The sequence below is a fragment of the Schistosoma haematobium genome, chromosome 1, assembly GCF_000699445.3.
Source record: "Schistosoma haematobium chromosome 1, whole genome shotgun sequence".
Classification (NCBI taxonomy): Eukaryota; Metazoa; Platyhelminthes; class Trematoda; order Strigeidida; family Schistosomatidae; genus Schistosoma; species Schistosoma haematobium.
In genome coordinates, this window is record NC_067196.1 from 74,409,389 (window position 1) to 74,435,512 (window position 26,124).

At 34.3% G+C, this 26,124-nt stretch overlaps 1 protein-coding gene across 1 annotated transcript; it reads left to right on the top strand.

The window, feature by feature from the left end:
• The first annotated feature begins 5,361 nt into the window (after positions 1 to 5,361).
• On the top strand, positions 5,362 to 24,677 carry MS3_00000922 (uncharacterized protein). Its single transcript, XM_051208492.1, has 3 exons — positions 5,362 to 6,969; positions 14,346 to 14,539; positions 18,643 to 24,677. The coding sequence occupies exon 3, from the start codon at positions 23,217 to 23,219 to the stop codon at positions 24,393 to 24,395; it is 1,179 nt and encodes a 392-aa protein (XP_051075128.1). The 5' UTR covers positions 5,362 to 6,969; positions 14,346 to 14,539; positions 18,643 to 23,216; the 3' UTR covers positions 24,396 to 24,677.
• Positions 24,678 to 26,124: the final 1,447 nt, after the last annotated feature.

Consider the following 26,124-nt stretch of genomic DNA (forward strand, 5'->3'; position numbering starts at 1 on the left):
GAATATACAAGTTGCCTATCCTCGTATATAATCAGCTACTTAAATCGCGTTAGTCAATAACGAAATTAAATAAGTCAAATAACGAGAACAGACTTGTGAATACATATATTTTGTATTTAAAGTGAATGGAATAGAACGAAGCAAAACGACGCGCAGTGGACATGGCGGACAAGCCAACTCCCCTTTAGTCAAGCGTTAATCAACATTTATAGGCACACAAAAATAAGTTGCAGACATGTGATGAGTAATGGGATAAGAAGTGTACACACATATGCGCTCATATAAAAGCAGTCAAGATTGATAAGCGAATAATTAACAAGGTCAAAATGTGACTCAAGTAGGATGAATAGAATGGGATGTCCGAAAGCTAGACTAAGGTACATAGGCTCAACATTATAACCGACACTACAATGTTATCACTGAGCCACGAGGCCGATGTCCCTTCTAACAACCAGAGAAACAACTTTCATAGGTGCACGGAACGTACTGACAATGTGGGGGATCGGGAGTTCCAGTCAACTTGGCGGTTCTTAGAATCAGCAAAACCCATTGGACACAAGCTGGACAGCAAAAGCTAGATACTGGAGAGATGCTGGTGTATTCCGGTCACGAAAAGGAAAACGCTTGACACACAGGGAGTTGCTCTGATGCTGTTCAAAGAAGCACGTAATTTACTTATTGGGTGATAATCTTACCGATCCAGAATCATAAAGTATCCTTCGAAACAAAGGAGAGAATAACAACAGATGTTGTCCAAAGTTATGTACCCACCAATGATATCAGTGACGACTATGGAAGTTGTTAATCCATATGTTAGCCGACAAACGTGCTAAGTCGTCGTGGTCTTGAAATAGAGCAGAAGTATAGTCTTGAGATGTGCATCAAACATACTTCTTACCCTTTCCCAAACAGAGTACCATATAGTGATTAAGAACAACAGCAGCATCCAAGGTGCTTCTTCTGCATTTTGTAGACAAACTGATATAGATCAATGTGTTCGTTTGGTGCAGGTTGAAATGGAAGTAGCAATAGGTTTTCCACTATCCTGAGAAAAGCCAAAGTGTTTTTGATATGAGGATTCTTAAAATGTGATAACCTCACCATTACAATACATGTTTAGAGTTAGTAGGAACTGAAAATAGTCCACCTTGCAAGTTAACGATCTGCAGGAATCGACATATGTTCGAAGTTCATTCTTTTCAAAGCACATTGTTAACTAACACGATATCTCTTATTGTACATTTTTGTACTCAGCAAAGTGGTTGGTTGTAAACTTTAAATATATGCACTTGAATAGGTTACGTGATGAATGAACATAATAGTGTGTTAAAACACACAAAAAAGATAACTCGTCGAAAAACCAATGAACAGTCTTTCATTTCAACGCAGCATTCATCTTTTGGGCAATACGATTCAATCTCAGTTCATCAATCTTCTGTTTAAGAACCAAAATTTTTTCATCCTGCTTCTGCAGTGGAATTTTGGTTATAATGCGCCGAAGGAATGGGCCAATAGGTCTAACGAAATAAATAACAAAACAATTTGATCTTGCCTTCAAATTACAATGCCTTATGTAACTTGTAGTTATTGGGAATAAATCATTCTCATCATCTAGATGGCAGGAAGAGGTGGAACTGATATTTAAGCAGGCCTCCAGCTATGGAGGAGGGGATTAAACAAAACACAGAAGTTCATTAGTTTGGCTATATTAAATTCAGTGTCGGCTACTCCATCTCGGACTAATGGTATCCGTTTTATACTAGTAAGGGTCATAATAAATCACGATGAATGTGGTCGGAGAAAGCCTCAGTTGCAAAACACATAAACATTTATTATGTCTGGTTACATTTAAACTTTGGCAACTCACATGAGAGCATATACATTCTCGCACGTCTTTATTGATGCTAGGTCAGAAAAATCGTTCTGCTATAAACTTTGTGGTTGTCAAAACACATGGATAAGATAGTTTGCGCCCTATATTCTAGACATTCGTACAATAACGTTTAGACGCGGTGGACTGATCCCTATCAGTAAATGTGTCATGTAGTATGGTTGTTTTAACTGTTACTATCTGTTTGATTTTTATTTTAGGTTTGTCGATGACTGATGCTGAAGATCATTGTCTCTTTTTTAAAACTGACGAGTTTAAAAATGTATATATATATATAAATCGCCATAGTAATATGTTGTATATGTGAAGTGAACTGCATGATGTTATCCGGTCGTCTGATCTCTTAAGGAGAATACTTGTCCAAAGATATGTCAAGCGGAAACGTTAGAGGTGCATGGTCAGCAAAAAGACTGAATTCTAGGCCTTCAAAAGAGTGCTCCTTTCCGAAACGCCTTTACATCGATTCAGTCTCGTCGAACAATCCAAATACGAATACCGAGAGTTGTCAAGTTTCGTCTATTCACTGTCGCAAGACTGCGATCTCTAAGTTGAATGTGTCTACAGCGGTGCCGATGACGGCTTTGGTGTTGTAGTATGCAGGCACAGTTGACTCAAAGATGTCTTTCACTGTTGAAAATTCCTTTTATGCACCGTTATCAAACTCGATGATTTTCCCATTCCTATAAACATAATCTGATAGTGGTCTTATGAGTGCAGCATAATTCGGTATAGACGATCGATGAAAACTTGCCAGTTTGTCAAATATACTCCGTTCCTTGACTGTAGATGGATCCAGGTAACACAAAATAGACTAATTTATTTTCAAACAATAGTAACAGTGGTCATAATTTATAGTCGAATAATAAAAAGCTACATGAGGCATAACAGTATACTGGCGAGACCAAGTTGTTAGAAATTTTACAGGAGTGTCAAGTAAGACACAGAATGGAGTTACATATATGTATTTCGGGTATTATGTCACAATGATGCTGAAAAGGACGAACGAAGGGGCAAAAAGTAATCAGCAGAGCGGACGACTGTATACGATTTGCAAATTCTGACAATTTGTGATGACAACTTAAAGTGAAACACTTCTGTCGCATAGATTTTTACGCAGGCGTTTTCAAACAAACCGAAGAAAAGAGGTTGATATTAGGACAACAAATGGGCATGGGGGTGTATGGACAAAGGAGATTTAAAAGTTAAGAAACAGATAAAGTTTTTACAAAAGTCTTAAATATATAGTAAAGGAGTACAGTATTTGAATATTCAATTTTTCTTGTCATATCTTTTATGACTAGTTTATTTTTAAAGAAACATAAGTGAGACTGTTGAAGTAATATGTAATTCGGCATTAGTACATTTATCTTTGTTACTAAAACAATAGACTGATAATTAGAACTGGTCAAATAGTTGTACGAACTAGGAATTTCCGAAATAACCCAATTCAAGCCATAAAGAACGAGGTGTATTGTATTTAGAATTCAAAATCAGGCAGTCGTCAAGTGCAGAGGAATCATTAGTTCATAAAAACATCGCACAGACTTGATCTCGAAATTGCAGATTTGTCATGGTTTGACTATCTGATCCAAAAGATCTTACATGAAAGCCACATCATTGTCTTTACTGACTCGTCTTATCGTGATAATCAGTAAAATGATGCTTGGTACTTTTGAGGAACACGTTTTGGCTGAGAATAGAATAATATTTTTAGTGTGAGTAGGGATAAGTTGTACAGAATGACCACATCAAAAAGACCGAGCTATGCCATGCCGAAGAATTGTTCCAGCGTTCAATATTGCTGACATCCTCCATGTGTTAAATGTTGACTGTAAATTTCAGTAATCATATGTCCAGCTTCGAAGATCACGTGTTCAAGATCCAACACTCCTACAAGGCACCTAGTTTCAGTGTAAAAATCTTGTTTTGTTTTAAATTAGATTTCAGAGTACGTAGCAAAGACAATTTAGGGTTGCACACATGAGTTAGAGAGATAGCTATCATAGCAGAGCAACATCAGCACAATTGACGAATTACTTTACTCTAGTCCATAAAGAGCCCAAACAGCTCGCGATTTATTGGTGCTGCTGCAAAAGGCTGTGAAGTCAGTTGCAGTTTGACACTTATGGATGTTTACAGCTATTCTCTATCATTGTAGTCTTTGAAAACCAAATTCCAAATGCTGATGATGGGACTCTCGATCTATATTTGGGACAATACATTCGTTATTACATGCGTGCACAAAGTCAAGACATTTGGAGAAATCTATGAATTGTTGGGAAGTCTGGGGACATTCCGTAAATCGAAAAGCATACATGAAGCTCACATAGTTTGTAAGAAGTGATAATTTCAGCCCTAAGGATATCGTTCGGAGCCATCGAAACTTTTCTGCATACTTCAATCAAGTCAGGACGGCTATACCTTTCAAGGTAGCTATCACGTCTTGAATGTTAGGTTGTAGAGCTAATATTCAACCATCGTCGCAGAGTTACAGAAAATTTTAAGGTGATGATAGCATTATTCATTACACAACAACAAGGAGGAGTGGAGTTGCAGACCACCAACCGAAACAAATATTTCATCGCTTATTGTAGAGAAGTAGGAAATGTTAAGTCTAACGGAAAAGAGAATTAAATATCTATTTGATCTACTATAGCGACTCGCGTGCAAATGAGTTTAGTCTCATCTAACGCAGTTAACCCCTTTTGCTAACTCATTTAGCGGACAAAGTCATCCGCACTATAACAACTTATTGTACCCTTATTATTTTGTGCTTGTATGAAATACGTATGCTTGAATATTGCTTACGGCCTGCGCATTTATTCACTCTGCTACTCTTACTACTAACTGCTTATTTGATTCGATTACTCATTCATTTCACATGGTATATATATGTCCATGTTATTCATCCTCACACACTCTCGCCTCGCTCTTACTATGGCTCTCGCTCGCTTGCTTGCCTTTCGGCACAACTCTTCTATGCTTGTTTAACGCATCTGTACATTTGGATATATGTGTGTGGTCTCGTAATAAACGTAATCAACACTTCGTATTTGTCTTCTGATTAATAAACCGTTGGGACGTTATATAGAACGGTTATCAAGACGAGCTGTATACGAAGTTTAAGGATTAGATCGAATACAGACCACCACACTACGATATTCTCATAGTAATAGGAGGTATTTGACTATTCAACATGGGTGGCTACAGGGTAACTGATAATGGTCAGAATTGGATTTTGTGATTATTCGTCTAGTGTATCCAATTAGAACCTAACCGCTGTTGTCCTCTTTAAGGACCATATTTAACAGGAATGATCATAGACTATTTGATGACCACATTATTCTTAGACCCACTACATGATCAAGTTTACTTTTGCGTTATCTACATTTTTTTAGGTACCTAGTCCACATGCTTTCGAGGATATGAGTGACCTTGTAGTCGTGACGGGTGACTTTGCTGATTACACTCGGTTATTTTTTTGTAGTTTGTGGAGGTCGGTGGAGTTGTAAAAACACGGACCGATCATCTGTTCGACTTGAAATGGATATAACCCCAGGCCAGGAAATAAAGTTCGACAAATATATAACTCTGTCGCCGTCCACTAACTTCCTTCTGCTATGTTACTGAATATGGCGATCGGTTTTCCGTTTCCCAACGGTAGATTAAAGTTCCACCATAGCAGACGATTTTTTAAATCTGCAAGAAAAATGCTAACTTATGCGCCAGTTTTGAAATGGTAGTGAACCTTCATCATCACATCTGTGATGTTTGACAGAAGGCTAATTTCATTGGCTACAGTTGCCGTCTATGTGTACCATTGAGGAGGTCTTTCTGAGGGTCAGTTGTGTCATTAATTTTAAAGTTCAGAGAACTGCATGGTTTTACAGAGTTACTGGATGACGTTAACAAAACCATCGTGTTGATCTTCAATGTAATTCGGAGTGCATTTTGTTGTTCATGTGTTTCATACATGAGACAAAACATATACAAAGTAAACCTATATTTACTTCCTTGACTGATTACAAAAACTTATGAACATAAACAATTCATGCTTAATTCCATAGGATTTAGTGTATATTCAATTAACAACAACTAAAGAAGTTAGTTATCATGTGTCGAGAAAATACATTTGTTAGAGAACGGAAGTACTCGACAACGAAGTTTTTCTTGATTGTGAAGGAAGCGTATATGAAGCGCGCTAATACGTAGATATTCATCAAACTGATGTCGACTTCGATATGTACTACCAATTAGTTTTGTTTGTCAACACTAACTACGTCATTTACCGGAGTTTAGGACTCATTGAGTTATGAGTTTCAGGGTATTCTGTGGTTTAATACTTTTCTCACATTATTGTAATATTTCAGTTCAAAGAGTTATTGATTCAGCCATTTACAAAAAAGTCTTACTTGGCAAAACCGTAAATAACGATCTGAATATAGTACCGTTCTATTAGTTTCCAGCGGCGTACAAGAGCAATCTCTTCTGTGGGATATGAATATAATATTTTGATACAATCGACACATATCCCTACATATCTACAATAAACAGTTACATATTTTAAGGATACTCACAAAATTTGTGTCTCATAAAGGTAAAGTTTAAAGTTCAAAGAATGGATAAATTTTACCCTTTTCTGGAAAGCCGCATAAAATTATATGGCTATGGAAATTTAACTTTTCAACAAAACTACTTATGAGTAGTGTATATATCCGTCGCAAATGGGAATGAACATTGAAACGAACACATTATGAATATATCGCATTGAACAAAGACTCAGAAAAACCAATTCATTGTTTAATGTGGAATTACAGGTACTACCATAAAATATGAAAACCATACATTAAATACATTATTTGCACACCTTCAAACAGTTGTCTTTTACATGCTTAATGATTTTTTTCAATTTTGTTGTTATTACAATAACTCTCAGTTCCCTTTTTCTCTTCAATTCAATCTTCCCAATCTTCTTCTGGCAGATATTCCACATCCGGTTGCTGCTACATACTACTTACATTTGTCAAAATAAGTAGCATACATCACGGCATTCACATTATTATTCCAACTAAAAGTATGTAAGTAAACGATTCATATTTTCAGCTTATTTATTCAACTCATAATATCTGGAATAAGTTTGACAAACGTTATTCATTTATAAGTGAATAAGGATGAGAGTTAAACAAAAGCGATACGGCAATTGGAAATTATCTACAGAATTCTTGAATCCATTAATCATGAAAGATTTCCTTCTAAAATTATGCTTCTTACACTATTCATTGACTGAGCAAACAATTTTCTGTTCCTGATATTATTGATTCATATCTTTAGATAGAGCCTGAGATAAATTTTATCGTGGACTAAGTCAGGGGTGAGGATGAATATCCATAAAGAACAGTGAATAGTAGTTCAAAAATGACAGAAACTGGGAATGGGTGGCTGATTAGAGATATAATGGTATTGAAAGCATATGTCTATAATTCCGACTTTACATAAAGTCACTTATGGTGATATAGAACAAAGTTACCGTCCAGTATCAACTAGTTATGAATTCAAATTATTCTACTGTAAGGAAAATTCTATTTGAAAAAATTGGTAAGAACAAGGTGTTGATCACCAACGTAGATGATCTATGTCGAAATGATTGGAGGCCTACTCGAGTTAGACGTGAATGGTGTGATAAAGTAGCTAACGTCGAAGTCACACCTCGTGGTCAGCACCTTACGTGGACTACCCCATTGACGTATCAAGGTACCATAGATGCTTTGAAGACTGTACAACACAGAGGACGTTATTACAGAAATATATTAGTTAAGGTAGATACAAGCGAAAGTAAGACCACTGCCGCATGGGCCAGTCCATGGCATATGATTAACCAATGCGCGTTTGTTGTACATGACCTTGGCAGGGAGCGACGATCTGTTCGACATTCAGTGATCCAACTGCCAGATGATTTGGCTATGGCTCAGTGACATTTCACTGGCCCTACAATACTCCCCCACCAGATTCAACGGCCGTTTGAATCGGTACCAAACATGTTGGGAGCAGTCGCGCGCCGGAGAATGCCAAGCGAATATTATAAATCCTCCAGGTATTGCTTATCTGTAAAACAAATGGAAAGGAGGCGGCAGAAACTGGTCGGAAAACAGCGAGTCGTAATATGTTAGTAGGACGTTGCTTAAATGTAAATTGATTAACCATAGAAATAATGAAAAGAACAAAACGTTTTAATGTTGCATCAAGTCGCGCTGAAATATATAGCCTTGATAAGTAATTCAGTTCCTCCGATGACAAACGTTAAGTCTGTCGCAAGAGTAATGATGCTATAGCGATAGTAGGATAAGTGTATTATCAATCGATGTCCTTGTTTGTACTGTCATTAGTTTAAAGTTGTAAGTCGGACAGTGTCGTTGACAGCTATTAATTAGTGCCGAATTCTAGTTATATCCATATCTAACAGACTAACCGTAAGTACAGAAGTATAACAGTGAAGAGTGGTCGTGATTTCGTTGTGCGAAGCTATTGACCAACTTGTAGTCACAGTTTGAAAAGTCGATGACTGCTGTTACAGTCAGTAAGGGTTGAAGGCTACAAATCCATAGCAAAGGTGGCACGATGAAGTTTCTAAAAGATGATAAACGGTGAGTGCTGCGTGTTTGTTCGGTTAGTAAACAGAAAAATATCGAAAAGAACATAAGAAAACAAGAGTGTCACTCTGGACTCATGTCAATGATACCCGTGAAAAACGCTGTCAGTGTTGGGATAGAGGCGACAATGTCGTTTTCAGTTTGCAGGAGATTCGCTCGACTGCATAAACTGATGATTCGCGCGAATGATATTGTCGTCAGACCACCAATTGAACTGGACAGGTTGTAAATCGTCGAGTAGTTGAACAGCTGATTGATGTACCGAAATCATCTGTTAAATAACAGCCATGAGGAAACAATACTTCATAAAATAAGGTACGACATCGAAGTAGAATAACTACAATAGTTCAGATGTGTTACAATATCAAGTCTAAATAACATCGTTCTTACGTATACTGACAGTTGCACTGAACGTTCGTTTAAGCATTATTAGCGTAACAGTTGGATGTGTGAATAAAAACATATACGAAAACTATGGTTGGGTTCGTGGAGAATTTTCGAGGACGTTTAGATATTTTCCAAACCCGTATCGCATGTAAATAAACCGAAAATAGAATTAAAATGACTGTCGTGTAATAAGGAAATCGAGCCATGATTTACCGTGTGAATTATTAGCAAATACAAGGGGTATAATAAACATTAATTAAAAATGGTAACCACCAACGTAACTAAGGTTTAGAGGGTCCAGGTAACGTGGCCATTTCGTAAAAGGCTGATACAAAGAGCTTATTACCTAGCGTTAAGTGACATATTAAGTGAGACAACATGTGTACTTGGGACATGGACTAAGCGTGCTCGTGTACATGCAATATGTTTTACCACAGTATGTCGACTAATGAGTCATAAATGTACATGATTTCGACTAAAACTTGACGGCAGTGACAGAATATATGACTAGTTTACGTGAAAGCAACTACGAAATGTTATCACGCATCATAAATATAGTACGAAATAATCTAATGAAATTATGAAACTCGCCTGGGTTACTCTTGCCTTTAAGTAATGAAGTAGGCAGTAGTTTGAATCTGGATTATGTACGAGGTACTGTTGATTAAATTTTTCGATTAACACAGCGTTGTAGACTGAATTTGTATAAGTCCAGAATTAATGTAAGCCGAATACATAGCATTACCTGACGAACAGTCTAAACGAGATCTAAGATCGCAGGAAATTTATAGTTCAAACTCACCGTAAATTTCTAGCATTCGTATCCTCTGTTTGGCCATGGAACTCAGCAATTGGAAATTAGGCAGACAGTGGTAAAAAAAGCAAAACATTCTAGTGGATAGTGGTTAAGCAGAAAGATGAATTTATAGTCGATAGTTAATCTTGTCTTATTTATACCAGTGGATAAGTTACAAACAGATGTGCGTTCGTGTTGCCTTGTGGCTATGCTCACGAGTGGTTGATATTTTAACAGACATATTACACAGGAGCATTTACATGCCGCTAATGCTTGTTAAAGAAACACGATAGCCGATTATAATCGTAGTTGATTGGTTAGTTCTGTCGATTGAACTAAGTATATAAGTTTAAATACTAATCAACATTGACATGAAGCAACGAAAGTTCACGGTGATAGATTAACATAGGCGATGATAAAAATGAAAAAAAAAAGTATAGAATGCAATAATAAAGATTATAGTGATGGAATGCGTTATTCGAAGTCTTGCTCACCAGTGTAGATCACCAACGTAGATGATCTATGTCGAAATGATTGGAGGCCTACTCGAGTTAGACGTGAATGGTGTGATAAAGTAGCTAACGTCGAAGTCACACCTCGTGGTCAGCACCTTACGTGGACTACCCCATTGACGTATCAAGGTACCATAGATGCTTTGAAGACTGTACAACACAGAGGACGTTATTACAGAAATATATTAGTTAAGGTAGATACAAGCGAAAGTAAGACCACTGCCGCATGGGCCAGTCCATGGCATATGATTAACCAATGCGCGTTTGTTGTACATGACCTTGGCAGGGAGCGACGATCTGTTCGACATTCAGTGATCCAACTGCCAGATGATTTGGCTATGGCTCAGTGACATTTCACTGGCCCTACAAAGGTTTCATTCTCATAAGAGTAAAAATAGTGTCTGGCATAATATCAATTTATTCTGACTTTAACACCATGGATTCGATTCCTGGTGAACTATGTGTGCACAGTGCTTAACTCTCTCTGTATTAGGATGAAACAACCGTTCAGAGTTTATTATTTCCAATGAGTGTCTAGCTTAAGTCAGTCCGTGACGTAAACCATAAGTCAGTATAAAAATATATGTATATATGTGATTGTATTCTTCCAAGATAAAATGGCTAAGAAAAACAGACTGTCAAAACAAAAGACAATGATAATTTGAATCAAAAGGGATCATAGCGACTAATATTCTGATTATTAATTAAATTCTGTCCGCGAAATAGTAGAATGTGGCCACTGTGATAGATTTTATGACTGCACAGTATCCTTATGTCAACTACTTTTGAAACCATTCAGACATGGTTCATAAACTTTAATTTAACGATTATTATGACTCTTCAGCACAAAGCATTTTAAACATAAGAGTCACTTATGATTTAACACTATTTGTCATGATCACGATCACTGTTGTATTCAGTTGCCAACTAACCGGTAAAATAAAATTCGGTGAAACTATAATTTATGGACGACATTAAGGCGACTCTGAAGTGACCTTGATAGTGTCCACCTAATAACTAGAACCAAATGAGGGTTACAAACCAGTGTGAGTAATTCGAATTATGATTCACAGTTGATGGTTAAGGTTAGGAATTAAATTTTCAGTTTCCATCAAAAACTGACATAAGCTATAATGCCAAAACTCTATTTAGCCAAATGGATGGGCGAATTTTGCGTCAAAATCCGAGACCTGTCATCTTATACCTGATTGGTTTGTCCATAAATTATAGAGTCGCCGAAAATTCTTCATAGATTACAACATGAACTAATAGCAGTTAGACAACGATTGAAGGCAGGGAAGGCCTGGACTGCTTTTTTGTCTTAGTATATAAAACTCCTCAGTAATGTACACTCATGAACCCACTGAGGCTTCAATCGAGGACATTCGGTTTTAGAAACATGAGATTGATCTTCAGATCACTGAATTGGTTCAGAGTTGCAAAGTCTACTGCACAAATACGTCTAAGTGTTGATATTTAAATTCAGTCTTGATTCTAACTGCAACTAATGGTATCAAACCTTGAAGCAATATGGGTCTATCTATTCCCACTGAAGACAGCATACACCAGTAAAAAGCGACGATTAGTCCTGAAAAATTTAACTACAATCTTCATTATAAAAGTATGGCATAGTAAAAAGTGAGAGGTTTAAGTAACCTAATTAATTGGTGAACAGCTATGTAGTGATTAAAAAAATCATTACTGGGATCCAGTTTCAGAGAAGACACTAGTCCACCTGAAGTTTGTGCTGATGATGTCGTTCAGAAGAACGATGAAAGCTTCACGACCAAACCATCCGGCTCAGAGAACAAAACTGTGTCAAAAAGATAGATGTAAGTACCTGATGAGTTGATGTTAACAACCATTAATTTTTAGATAATAGTGTTAAAATAAATCTTTTTAAAAAGATTATCACAATTTTGATCTCTTTTAAGTAGACATGAATAGTAACTTTAAAGACTCAAAGTATTTAATGGATGTTGTTTTCTAGACACAAAAAGGTAAACGTGATAATCACTTTGAACATTATTATTATTAGTTAATTTAAATATAATTCATATTACAAAGTTGTTAAAGGTAAATACAATCAACATACACATACGGCTATACAATAACCTACATGTTAACTTATCTAACTGAAAGACAGACAAATCTAATAACCATCTCTAATGTAATTAGAAGAGGCAGAGAAAATTTTAGTTTGATTTTGAATATTTTAAGGTTTCAGATTCTTCTTTTTTTTGAAAATTTTATAATCAACATACAATTTAAATAATCCCGTATTTTTTTGCTTAAAAAAATAAATGTATTTGTATAATCCCTGGTTCTACAACGTATGCCTAGTAGTGATCGGATTTTTAAGCTTTACGAAACATAAAGCTATGTGATATTTCCATCAAACTTTCCATTATAAAAATAACATCTATTGACTTCATCATAAATTGAAATGTATGTGTGTGTGTGCGTGTGCGTGTGTTACGTATGCCTGAACACCGATTACCACGGCGTGCACTGCTGACTAGTGCTGGAGACAGTTGAAAGTTAGGGATGGTCAAAGCAAAATGTGGCATCACTCCTTGAAGTCACTAAATTCTGATTAGAGTTATGTTGGTAGATGCAGACTACTTGGTTGGGGTCCGCGTGACTATCGTAACCAATGGTTGGAGACTCTGGGTGACATGGCTCAGAATAGATTATAATGGCGTCGGTTATACACTCTCTATCTTCCCTTAAACTATGAGATTAAAATTGCTTTATATTTTTCTTTTTACCAGCTAATTCTTTCTTCCTGTACTATATCCTTATATGCAATCTTTCTTTTATATATTACAGACATTGAAGTAACTACTATGAATTCGGTGTTCATTTTGTTGTGCTAATGAGGTGTGGCAACTTGGACCGATGCATATATGTGCCTGGTCCTACGTTGTAGCTGATGGACTGACTGACTGAAGTGTAGATAGAATTAATTTTATTCCACAAACTTTATTCTTAACGCAATATAAAAAATTCCCAAGAGTAAAAGAGGTACAAAATGCCATTTTATTCTTTATCGGATTCCATTACTTCATCTGTCCGAATAACACATAATTGAGCTACAAGTTATAATCACTTAGAATTATAATAAACTGTCACAGTTCAGCAAACAATCATTTTGATAATTTATATGCATTAACATACAGTTCAGCTTTACTGAAATGTTTCAAGAATTCGGGGCTTGGTAGATGTAGTCAGTTTGAATGGGTTTTCCTCGAAAATGGCATGTAATCTGTAAATAACGGTAATGATATAGATTTTTCAAAAAATCCAAAGCAATCAATGAACATCGAACTGAGCAATACAATTCTGTAGTTTATCTTACGTAAATCTCGTCAGGTATATGTTGAGTAATATGTTTAAAATAACGTTGGTAAGGTATTTACTGATTTAAAGATAATTTAAACTAAAGACTGATATAAGGTAATTAATCATCGAAGAATATGGAACACTGGACTGCTCTTATGTCCCAGTTTGAGACTTTTCACTACTATTCATCAAATATTACAACAGAGATCGTACCCAGGAACCTTAGGTCTCACAGTGAGTATATTACATCCATATCACTAAGTTGTGATTTAATGAAATAAATTTTTAATCTTAGTTAATTTACAACATAGAACGATAACTATTTGATGTAGCCGGTAGGTAACTCGATCATATTCGATATTCTATCAATAACAAATTCTGACAATATACTTCTAATAATTCACTAACTGTGACTAATCAACCAGTCAATATTCTTTTGTTTTCAACATTTACAAATTCTTCAAATATACTTTCACGTCAAAAATTATTAATTTAGTATTCTAAATAGGATGAGACTGAAAGTTGTATAAACGAATTTCATGTTATTGCTTTGTTATACCGGTCATTTTGTTGACCAACAAAAAACATAATTAGGTGTAGTTTATATGACAAATCTATCAGTTATCTGTGGTATTTTTCGAGAATTATGACATAATTATTAGTCACTTTGCTACAATCGTTACTTTTAGTTTACTGTGTAATGCATATATTTTCTAAATGATCGTTTTATAGAATAATCGAATGATAATATTGATCTTTATCTGTAGCTATCCAAAAATTTCTATACTGTTGTCATATAACAAATGTAAACATGAATGAAACTGAAAGTTGGATGATTTTAGAAGGATTTAAAAGAGACGAAAGAGTCCACTGACAAATCCTGGGAGGGAACATTCTTGGACCTGAACTAAGAGATACATGTTAATGATATTAGAAATACTTGTGGGATATATTTTTACAGGTAATTGAATAATTGATGTATTTACCATAATTTGGAAGCATTATTTATCTGGTAACTACACTTTGGCTAAATCTCTGTCTAAAGTTTATGCTTAAAATATATCGTAGAATAGAGCCACCAGAAAATTGGAGTATTGGTACTTGGTTATAGTGTCTTTCGTACATATATAATATTTAGTTATTAAAGGTATATCTAGATATTTGAGAAGTAATATTTTTCGCAATAGAGAATTATAAATAAACCCTACTACTTCCAGTTTAAAAATTACGATTGGGAAATTATCAAACGTTATTACAGTCTAGTTATTATGTATCAACTAATAAGCAGATATGCTGAAATGAGAAAACAATAACCGATATTTTACTGAATCCATGCCTCATGATGGTAACTAATAAGTAGAATGATCAATAACTCAGGTGACTAAGAAGATGGTACTCAAAATGTTGCTTGTAATTTAGTTAATATAACATAAATATGATCTTGGTAAATTCGGTGAGATTATAATTTATGGATGACATTTAGGAGACGCTGAAGTGACCTTGAGAGTGTTCACTTACTAAATTGAACCAAATGAAGGTTATGAAACAGTATGAGGAATTATAATTATAAATTACAGTTGATGGTTAAGGTTAGGAATTAAAGTTACGATTTTCATCAAGAGCTGATATCAGCCAGAACGCTAAAACTCTATTTAGCCAAATGAATGAGTGAACTTTAAGCCAAAATTCAAGACTCATTATCATATATCTGATTGATTTGTCCATAAATTATAACCTCATCGTAAATTCATAAAAAACCAACACTGCAATCATTAATAAAGATTTTATAAAAAATAAATGATTAATTTATTGTCTGAATTCATGAGCCAATTAAAGTTAGACTATCATGGAAAACCTAAAAGCACTAGACGACCGTTTTGTTCTAGCATGAGACTCTTCAGAAGTGTGCATCCACGATTGCGCTCGCATGATTGAAACCTAGGATCTTCGATGTCGCGCGCAAGCGCTTAACCTTTATACAACTGAGCCGGTATTCAACGGTTCAGTGCTTCCAGGTTTTCCATTGTAGTTTAACTTTAATTGACTCATGAATTCAACTATTAAATTACTACAATCTCCACAAAACCCTTTTCTAATAATAAATATTTAATTAAATTTCTAAATTCACGTGGTTTGAAATAAACTAAAGTTTAAATAAATCTAGATAAGCGTAGATGTCCTGCAACTAACTTCATGAAAGAATTTAAAGTTATTGAAGTTGAAAAACAAAAATGAAAACATTATCGATTCGTTTTTTGTCTGAAAATTATTTTATCCATTAATCTTACATAAAACTTTTTTTGTTTGCCTGAAAATTTCTAAAAACCGAACATTTTATACAATAAAACGAAAAAATCTATTTGATACAAATTAAAAATAGTAACTACTTTTTAAGTACTAAGTAATGTTAAAACTTGATTTAAAAATGTTCTGTTTATTGATAAACTAAGAATAAATATGAAAATTATTTTGATTTTACTTATAACTCTGAAGAAGTCCATACAAGTTTACTGGATAAAATGTTGAAATTTCAATCACTGAGATTATTTTGATGTAGTTTTGTTCCCTGAACTGGATGGTTTAGTCGTGAAGCTTTTATTGTACTTCTGAACGAAATCATCAATACAAACTTCAGGTAGAAGTGATGAAAGCTCCACAACCAAACTATTCAGCTTAGAGAATAAAACTCCATCAAAATCATCCACCTGAGCTACAAATCTTCTCTATTATCAAAGACTATTTCAAATGCAATTTTCACATATCATGTTTTCTGTATATTTGGAGTCCAAGTTTTGTTAAACTATTTGTTCTAATATTGACGAATATTCATGTTTTGACCATATTAACGAATGGATTAAAAAAACGATTTTTTTATAAAAAAACAGTAACAAACTCTTCTAGTTTGTATAAATGCCATAAAACACACGAATGAATTCTGTTGAGTCGGCTTCCGGAGAACTTTAACGGAGCCTCCAGAGGCCCAAAAGGAGCAGAAGGGACCTAGCCAATCAGAGTATGATGGAACGTTCTGGAATTCCAACGTGGCGTGTTACTATTGGTAGGTAGCATAATATGTCGTTAACGGATTGACTGAAAAATGATGTTGATTTAACAGACGCCAACATCTATAAATACCTATGATGTTCTGTACAAAAATGAACCTTGGGATAAATATTTTCTTTCATACTTGTGTCTTCTCTCTGGAGTTCAAGTGGCTGTGTAGTTCTAGACTGCGGGTTACCGAAATAGCTTAGAAATCGTGTATAGCGTTTCATCGACAAGACGTATCAAATTCTATAATGCATTGACAATTATAGATAATTACGACAAACTCTTTATTTGACATGAGCATTTATCTTTTTTGAACATACTATGAAGGTATGTATGATATACATTCAAATGTTTTATCATGAATTGTTTGGTGGAATCGAGGTTAACTATTTCCCATAAAACTTACTAAAAATTGAGTAGTACAGTGATACTATACATACCTATTACATGGCCAAATTGTGTAGCAGTTAAAAAATATAATTTTAATCAGACTATTATTTGTATTGTAAGCAAATCTTATGATCAGGGAATCTATATTATGTATCAAGTGAAGTTATCAATTTAAACAGAATATAACTAATATATGGTCGGTATCAGAATGTTTGGGATTTTTTATTCTATTTGGAGAAAAAAAGTTGACAAATTCACTAGTGATTTTTGTTAATCGCGTTATATTTTTCAGACTAGTCGTTGAATTACTCAATCATGTGATAAAGTTAGGGTAGTTATAAGACAACAATGATGACGTTTATTTGGTCTTCTTACATGCGGAAAAGTATTATCGCAACACAAATGGGAGCAAAACAGTGATCTTAAAGTACTCATACTTAAATAATACAAACGAATTTCGGAAAACTGGTACTAAGACAGGGTATATGTCATCCGATACATGTATATAAATACCGTGAGACTGAAAAATTTACTGAAAAAGTCATCAATCGAGAATAACATTTTAACAATGATCATAATGAAGGTTATAAGTTAATCCGTAATAAAAATATGCTAGCAATCTTATTTACTTACTTACGCCTGTTACTCTTAATGGAGCATAGGCCGCTGACCAGCATTCTCCAACCCACTCTGTCCTGGGCATTCTTATCTAATTCCATCCAACTCTTGTTCATTTTTCTCATGTCTATTTCCATTTCCTGGCGTAATGTGTTCTTTGGTCTTCCTCTCCTCCTTTGACCTTCAGGATTCCATGTGAGGGCTTGTCTTGTGACGCAGTTGGGTGCTTTCCTCAATGTGTGTCCTATCCACTTCCAGCGCTTCTTCCTGATTTCTTCCTCCGCTGGGATCTGGTCTGTTCTCTCCCACAGTACGTTGTTGCTAATAGTGTCCGGCCAATGGATCTGAAGTATTTTGCGTAGACAATTGTTAATAAACACCTGTATTTTCTGGATGATGGGTTTCGTAGTTCTCCAGGTTTCTGCCCCATATAGTAGAACTGTCTTGACATTTGTATTGAAAATCCTGACCTTGGTGTTGGTTGACAGTTGCTTTGGGTTCCAGATATTCTTCAGTTGTAAATATGCTGCTCTTGCCTTGCCGATCCGCGCCTTCACATCTGCATCAGACCCACCCTGTTCATCAATGATGCTGCCCAAATATGTAAAGGTTTTTACATCTTCCAAATCTTCTCCGTCAATTGTGATTGGATTGGTGCATGCTGTGTTGTATCGGAGAATCTTGCTTTTCCCTTTGTGTATATTGAGACCTACTGCTGCCGAGGCTGCTGCTACACTGGTCGTTTTCTCTTGCATTTGTTGTTGCGACTGCTAGCAATCAGGGTTGATTATATTTATAGAGTGGAGGAATTTATTGTGTAACTATTTGTCCAACTTCAACATACTTCATTTCTAGCTGAAATCAACACAGATAGATCCTGGAAACAAAACAGTGAAATATCTGAATTCATTTATCAAACTTTAAACATTATGAAACAATTGATTACTCCATCAGTTAAATTGACTGATATTCTATTACTGTTTTACTAATTGATTTTCAATTCAGATATTAACCTTGATTCGTGGATCGAATCAACAAAGATTAGATCACAACTTTTTACTGCTATTTAATGAGATTATTCAGGTAGGTTAATAAATGTATTCATAAAATTGATTATTTTTATCAGATTTAACAACGAAAACTATTAGAGATTACCTTGTGTGGTCATGTCTCAAATGATGTATTTTAGGGCTTAAAACAAACAATAGACAATCATTTCCTGTTTATCAATGTACTTCTAAGTGAAACCCACTGTTGAATCTATGGAAAATTAGTTTTGAAATGTTTATGGTTATCTCATTCCACAAAACAGTATGTTCCTTACATCTTTAGAAAAACATAGAATTCCGTATGTTTACCTCATTGAATCGCTTATAACTCTGAAAAGAATCAACGAAATTAAATTAGTACTTATTTTCATTTTATATAAAATTCGTTGCTTCTTTTACTGGAAATGTAAAACAATGTATGTATTGGCAAACAGGTGAACTAGACTACTATATTTTTCTTCATATCAAACCTATTGCATATCAATGAACACAAAACATTTCCTTGTCATGTTGAATATTTTATATTGGTCTAGTTATTTGAGATAATGGAAACAAAACATTAAATTTATTGTTTACGAATGTACAGTTACCATGAAAAAAGATGCTTCATGTCATGGGTATGTTATTCATCATGAATTTATCTTAGATATTGTGACTTCGATCAGTGATAGATATTTACAATTTATTGTTATTCACTTGTCTAAACTGTCAGTTACCATGTTTACAAATTTTATTCTAACATGGCAGATGTTTAAAATAGTCTATAAAATAAATTTTTATGTACCCTATTGCTTAAAATTGCATTACTCGTTGTAAATAGGTTATGTTATCTTAATTACTTACCTACGTTTGTTACCACTCGTAGAGGAGCATAGACCACCCCCAGCATTCTCCGTCTAACTCTGTCCTAGGAAATCCCTTCCAGTTGTTTCCAGTTGCTATTGACCATTCTCATGCCTGCTTCTTACTCTGTTAAGCTTCCCTTCAGGATTTCAAGTTACCTCTTGCCTCATTATACAGTTTAGTAGTTTCTGCAACGATATCCAGTAAACGGACATTGAGTACTTTATTTACACAGTTGTTTATAAATACCTGTAACCCTTTTGATGATGGTTGTTGTTCTTGAAGTTGCAGTTTCGTACAGTAGGACTGTCTTGACATTCATTATGAAGATTCTGAATTTGATATTGGTTGACAGTCGTTTTGAGTACCATGAGTTGTTCAACTGTAGGAATGCTGTCGTTACCTTGCCAATCCTTGCCTTTATGTCTGCATCAGATCCTCCACGTTCATCGATGTTTCTGACCGGGTAGGTGGAAGTTTCTACCTGTCGCAGTGTTTCGCCATCAAATGAGATTGGGTTGGTATCCTTCGTGTTGTATTTTAGGATCTTGATTTTCCTTTTATGTATGTTGAGACCTATTGTTGCAGAGTCTGCAGGTTATGTTATCAGAACACATTAAATGGTAGATTATTATAAATATAACATATAAATCGTCAATCCTATCATCAGTTCATCAAGTAACTGAAGTTATTCTGAAGTTAACATTTTAAATCCCAATATTGAAGTAGTTAATTGGCTTTATTTGGTATATTCAGAAATGAATTAATGAGTTTCTATCATACTATCCAATCACATTTCATTAGGAATGTCTTAATACTTCATGTTTAATGTTTCAGTTGATCTAATATAATTTCTTAATTATTTGGATGTTGAAAAAATGGTGATGCTTGTCCAAAATTTTAGTTATGACATCATTTTTTTATTTGTTAAATTATATCTGAAAGGAAATGACTTTAACATGTTGCTTGATCAACTGTCAAAAGTATGTAGAAATGATTCGTTAGCATTTTACTGAAATATAATATGAATTTACCTATAATTAGTTAGAACACTCATACGTTAAGTGATCTTAAGTGTTGCTAGGTTTGAAGCTATCACGAGTTCACTTAATCTGCGAACGAGAACAAAGACTCAGTGACCAAAGACCAGCAAGCTATCAACTGATGCGTCCCAGCACCGCTAACTAGAGGGAGAAGTTCAGGTTTAAAATGTGAAGTATATTCTGCAAAACAGCCAGAACGAGCGATCACAACAAACGCAATTCAAAACGTATATATCAATCATATATATATATATAATCGATATTGCCATGGAAGTTTTTTAAACATTTAATCGATAAGTTAGTCAATCGACTGCCATTGAAATATTTAAACACTTAAACGATAAGAACAATTTATTTCATACATATAGTTCCCTTTAGTATTTTAAAGAGAGCAAGAACAAAGGTTAGTGCAGAATAATATGAATTCATTTTATTTCGTTAGGTTCTCATCAGCTGCTTACAACCTAAAATATTTGAAATTCAAAGTTATTATAGATATTGACATACTTATACAACAGAGGGTGATGAAGGATGAATATATGTAACATAACGTAGCAAAGATTTCGTTAGAGTTAGTGAGGTCATAAAATTTTGTTTCGAATATATAGAGTTTGGGAGGGAAAGTTCCAGAAAATTGAGATAGTGATTAGAAATCATGGAATTAAAACACATTAGACGATTATGTACTGAAGTAACTGAAGATAGATTAATGTTAATAAAGAGAGATATGAATTGAAATTGGTCAGTTATGAATGATGTAATTATAAAATTCAGAAAGAGTTGGAATGACGTAATAAAAATAAAAGGGGTGGGGTGAATGTTACCAGGGCAAAGAAAGATTTATTACTGTTTCTTTTTGTATACAAAGATCTGGTTTCAAACGTTTGATTGCTATTGCTTCGGCGAATTTCAAAAGGTTTGAATTTGATTGTTTGTCGATCACCTTGAAGGACTTCAGTATATCAACTTCGTGTCCTGTGTCAAGGAGATGTCTTGCGACAGCGCTGCTAAATGCTTTTAGTCCGTTTGATCTCAAACTCTTCGGAATATGTTCTTTCATGGCTAGCCTCGAAAGAACCAAACTCAAACGAGCGATTGATGAGATGATGTAATATTCGAGGTATGTTGATGATACATTCATCTTATGTAATAATCAACAACATGCAACAAATCTGTTAAGGTTTTTCAATGAAGCTCATCCAAATATTCATTTCACTATGGAACATGAAAAAGAAACCATGTTCCATTTTCTCGATATAGCGATAAAACGAAGAAAGGATGGCACAGTTCAACGCTCAGTTTATAAGAAAGACACATGGAATGGTATTTATCTCAATTTCAACAGCTTTTGTCCAATCAATTATAAAACGGCACTTGTTAAAACACTGTTTCACAGAACAGAAAGAATATGTACTGCCGATACAATAGAAGAGGAAATTATGAATGTTAAAAAGTGTTTAAGAACTAGCGGATACCCATTGAGATTTATTGAGAAATATGGCAAACGTGAAGATAAAATACCCAAAGAAACTACAGTAAATAAAAAACCTGTTTTTATTCAACTCAAATTCAAAGGCGATAATGTCATAGGGTCAATCAATATGAGACTAAAAACTGCATTGACAAAAACATATCCTGCAGCTAAATTGATTGTCCTGTCCAAAACGACATGTTCTTTGACACAATCAAAGGTCGACAGGTAACCCTTCTATGTTACCACCAACTGTGTATACAAATTTATATGTATCTGCCAGAGCAGTTACATTGGTAGAACAGAAAGGAGAGCCTACGTCCGATTCAAAGAACATATTCCGAAGAGTTTGAGATCAAACGGACTAAAAGCATTTAGCAGCGCTGTCGCAAGACATCTCCTTGACACAGGACACGAAGTTGATATACTGAAGTCCTTCAAGGTGATCGACAAACAATCAAATTCAAACCTTTTGAAATTCGCCGAAGCAATAGCAATCAAACGTTTGAAACCAGATCTTTGTATACAAAAAGAAACAGTAATAAATCTTTCTTTGCCCTGGTAACATTCACCCCACCCCTTTTATTTTTATTACGTCATTCCAACTCTTTCTGAATTTTATAATTACATCATTCATAACTGACCAATTTCAATTCATATCTCTCTTTATTAACATTAATCTATCTTCAGTTACTTCAGTACATAATCGTCTAATGTGTTTTAATTCCATGATTTCTAATCACTATCTCAATTTTCTGGAACTTTCCCTCCCAAACTCTATATATTCGAAACAAAATTTTATGACCTCACTAACTCTAACGAAATCTTTGCTACGTTATGTTACATATATTCATCCTTCATCACCCTCTGTTGTATAAGTATGTCAATATCTATAATAACTTTGAATTTCAAATATTTTAGGTTGTAAGCAGCTGATGAGAACCTAACGAAATAAAATGAATTCACATTATTCTGCACTAACCTTTGTTCTTGCTCTCTTTAAAGAGTAGTGGGGTGTTTGAATTAACTAATGATTCTTTTGTACTTGTTGAATGCTCGATTTCGAATTCTAAATACAATACATTCGTTTGTGCCTGTGTCTTCTTAATTCAATTGCGTTAATCCTGGAATTCCTCGTTCATACGATAATTCGAATACTATATTGGCGTCGCGATGGAGCTTGCAATCGAAAAGTTAGATATTCATTCAACTTCGGAAGCTTTTGAAGATTGCTTTGAAAGGTTCGAAATCTGGGCTATGACCAAGGAAGATGATGAGGATGTTAATATTGTGGCACACTTCCTCACATTCATTGGAAAAGAAGCATACAGCTTATTAAGAACTCTGGCTATGCCGGAAAAGCCCATTTCGCTTTCTTATACAGCTCTCAAGGATCTACTGCTAGACTATGCTCAGTATACAAATTTCGAATGTCGTAAAGGAGGAAGATTTCGTAAAATGATTCATGAGGATATAAAAAAGTCCACTACATCACTACGTCATCTCAACCTAGTGCATACTCAAGGTTATGCAGACAATTCATTGAGTTTGGATGCAGTTCACGAGGATGGGGACAAGTTTGGCCAGTGTTTGTCCTGTTGCAAGTTCCACTCTTCTAATTCATGTAAATTTCGTAATTCTAAGTGCTTCAAATGTCGTGATATTGGACAAGTTCAGTCAGTTTGTAATGCTAATGTTCATCTTACTGCAACTAATATTAGGCCTTGTAATTCTGATTCTACTGAGTCGAGTATTCATGATGATCATTTATCTTTATCAGCGATTTCAAAAGACAGTGTAGAGTCATATGGCAGTTCAGAGTTAAATGAAATCCAGAATTCTTGTGAGACAACAGTTCCTAATCAACCGATTTATCAGAATTCTCATGCTATTGTACCAGGTATGACTTTTCCTAATGATTCACATATTTCTAATGAAATTACTTGCAATTCTGAGGAAAATATGTTAAATGAACCTAATCATGATCGGAAACCTGATGTGGTTTGGATAGATGCTGATTTTTCTAACGACCCTACGCTCTGCAATGACAGTCCTAATGAATTTCATGAGAATATTTCAGAAGAATCAAATCCTGATGTCATATCATATATTACCTATCCTCATAATGCATTTGATCCTTGTGAAAAACCTGCTCAATGCGAAGTACGAGTACTAAGTGACCTCGAGTTTGATTACATTTCGGATGATTTCATATCAACTGCTGTTTACCCTTATCACAAAAACAGTTCTAATGTTTACTCTAAACAATGTGAGAATTATGTTTTAAACGAAACCACATTATTCATAACTTGGGGATATAAAGATCCAACATTATTTCGTGGGGGAGGGTAGTGTTGAAAAATCTATGGTTTGAATTCTAGATATTAATGATTTCATTACAAAACCGACATGCTGGTTGTATACAATTCCAGGTGAGTCTGTTCCGATTTCGTTTGTTAATTCCAATACTAATGAGCACTTTCTAGATACTACAAAGTTTTTATCTTATACAATGTCGGACAGACTCAGGATGAACTTAACAAGAAGACGTACAACCGATTACAAACACTCATACTTCTATTTAAGCTGTGGCGAATGTGGTGTTTGAATTAACTAATGATTCTTTTGTACTTGTTGAATGCTCGATTTCGAATTCTAAATACAATACATTCGTTTGTGCCTATGTCTTCTTAATTCAATTGCGTTAATCCTGGAATTCCTCGTTCATACGATAATTCGAATACTATAAGTAGTTTAGTTAATTAACAATTATACAGTAAAAATATACGTAAGGTATTGGTCCAAAATTGGATCCCAAAAATTACCACTCTTTATTCTTATCGGGGCATAACCAGTATGTTAACTGATTATAATTTGAAGGTCCTTCTCATGATGAACTCATGTTAACTGAATAAATATACATTATTACTATAACTAATCACAGAAATATACTTTATGTATGTAATGTCCGTTATTGAATTAGTAACTACATACAAAGAAACAACAAAGATGACTAATTACTAATATGTTTAGTGTAAATGCTTTTTTTCTATTTGATTGATGGAAAAGAATATTCAACTTGGTAACAAAACTTTAGTCAAGTGGGTTCGAACTTCATGGGGAGTATAGGTTATCTCAGGATTAGAGAAAAATATTGGTATTGAACCTAATTTCAAAAATATTATTATTAGTGGCTTTATTCGATATAATATTCTTGATACAATATCGAATTCTCAGCACAAAGTATTTCAACAAGTTCCCTTTTCTGATTTCTTGATCGACCTTTGCGATAAATACTGGGTGATCGCTAGTTAGATGTTAGCAGTTCAGGAATCGACATCTGATTAATGTATATACTTTTCGATGCATATTGCTAGCAACCATGATGTCTTTCATTGGGCTCATTTGTAACTTGTACAGAGAAATGTAAAATTTTCACAAACGCAACTGATTAGGTTATACAACTAATAAACATATTGATGTATTAAACCAAACAAGAAAACAGATAACATGTTGAAATATCCAAATAGCAGGAACAGGTAGTCTAGATATTCAAGCAGGCCGCCAATTTGTTCGTAAATCTATGTATTATGACTTGGAACAAATTATTATTTTATTACATTAAAAAAGAATATCACTATGAATAACCCTCAGTTTATGTGTAAATACTTTAGTGAATAGTTAACAATATACATCCTCATTATAGTCTATAAGAAACGCTTTGAATTATATAATATTAATTTGATGAAATGGATAATTCAGGTTTAGTAATAAGTCTTAACAACAACAACAACGACAAAAAGTATATTTAAGTATTTCAATATTTGAATCCCTATAGAATAACTAATTGAACATTGAATAAACTGTGGGAGTTCAAAATCCATTTTTACATTATTTAAGTGAAATAATCCAAATGAATAAATTTAAAATGAGTTCATGAATACTTTAAACTCTATATAACTTATCTCTAATCAATTGTATTTGTCTTTTATCTAAATTAATTATTTTTGTTTTCAGTCTCCTTAATTGTTATCATCATAACACGTAAAAAAGAAACATTGATTTTCTTATCTTTTTAATG

Bases quoted from the DNA above. Each gene is read 5' to 3' on its own strand.
- MS3_00000922 (XM_051208492.1), top strand. From the start codon at position 23,217: ATGGAGCTTGCAATCGAAAAGTTAGATATTCATTCAACTTCGGAAGCT.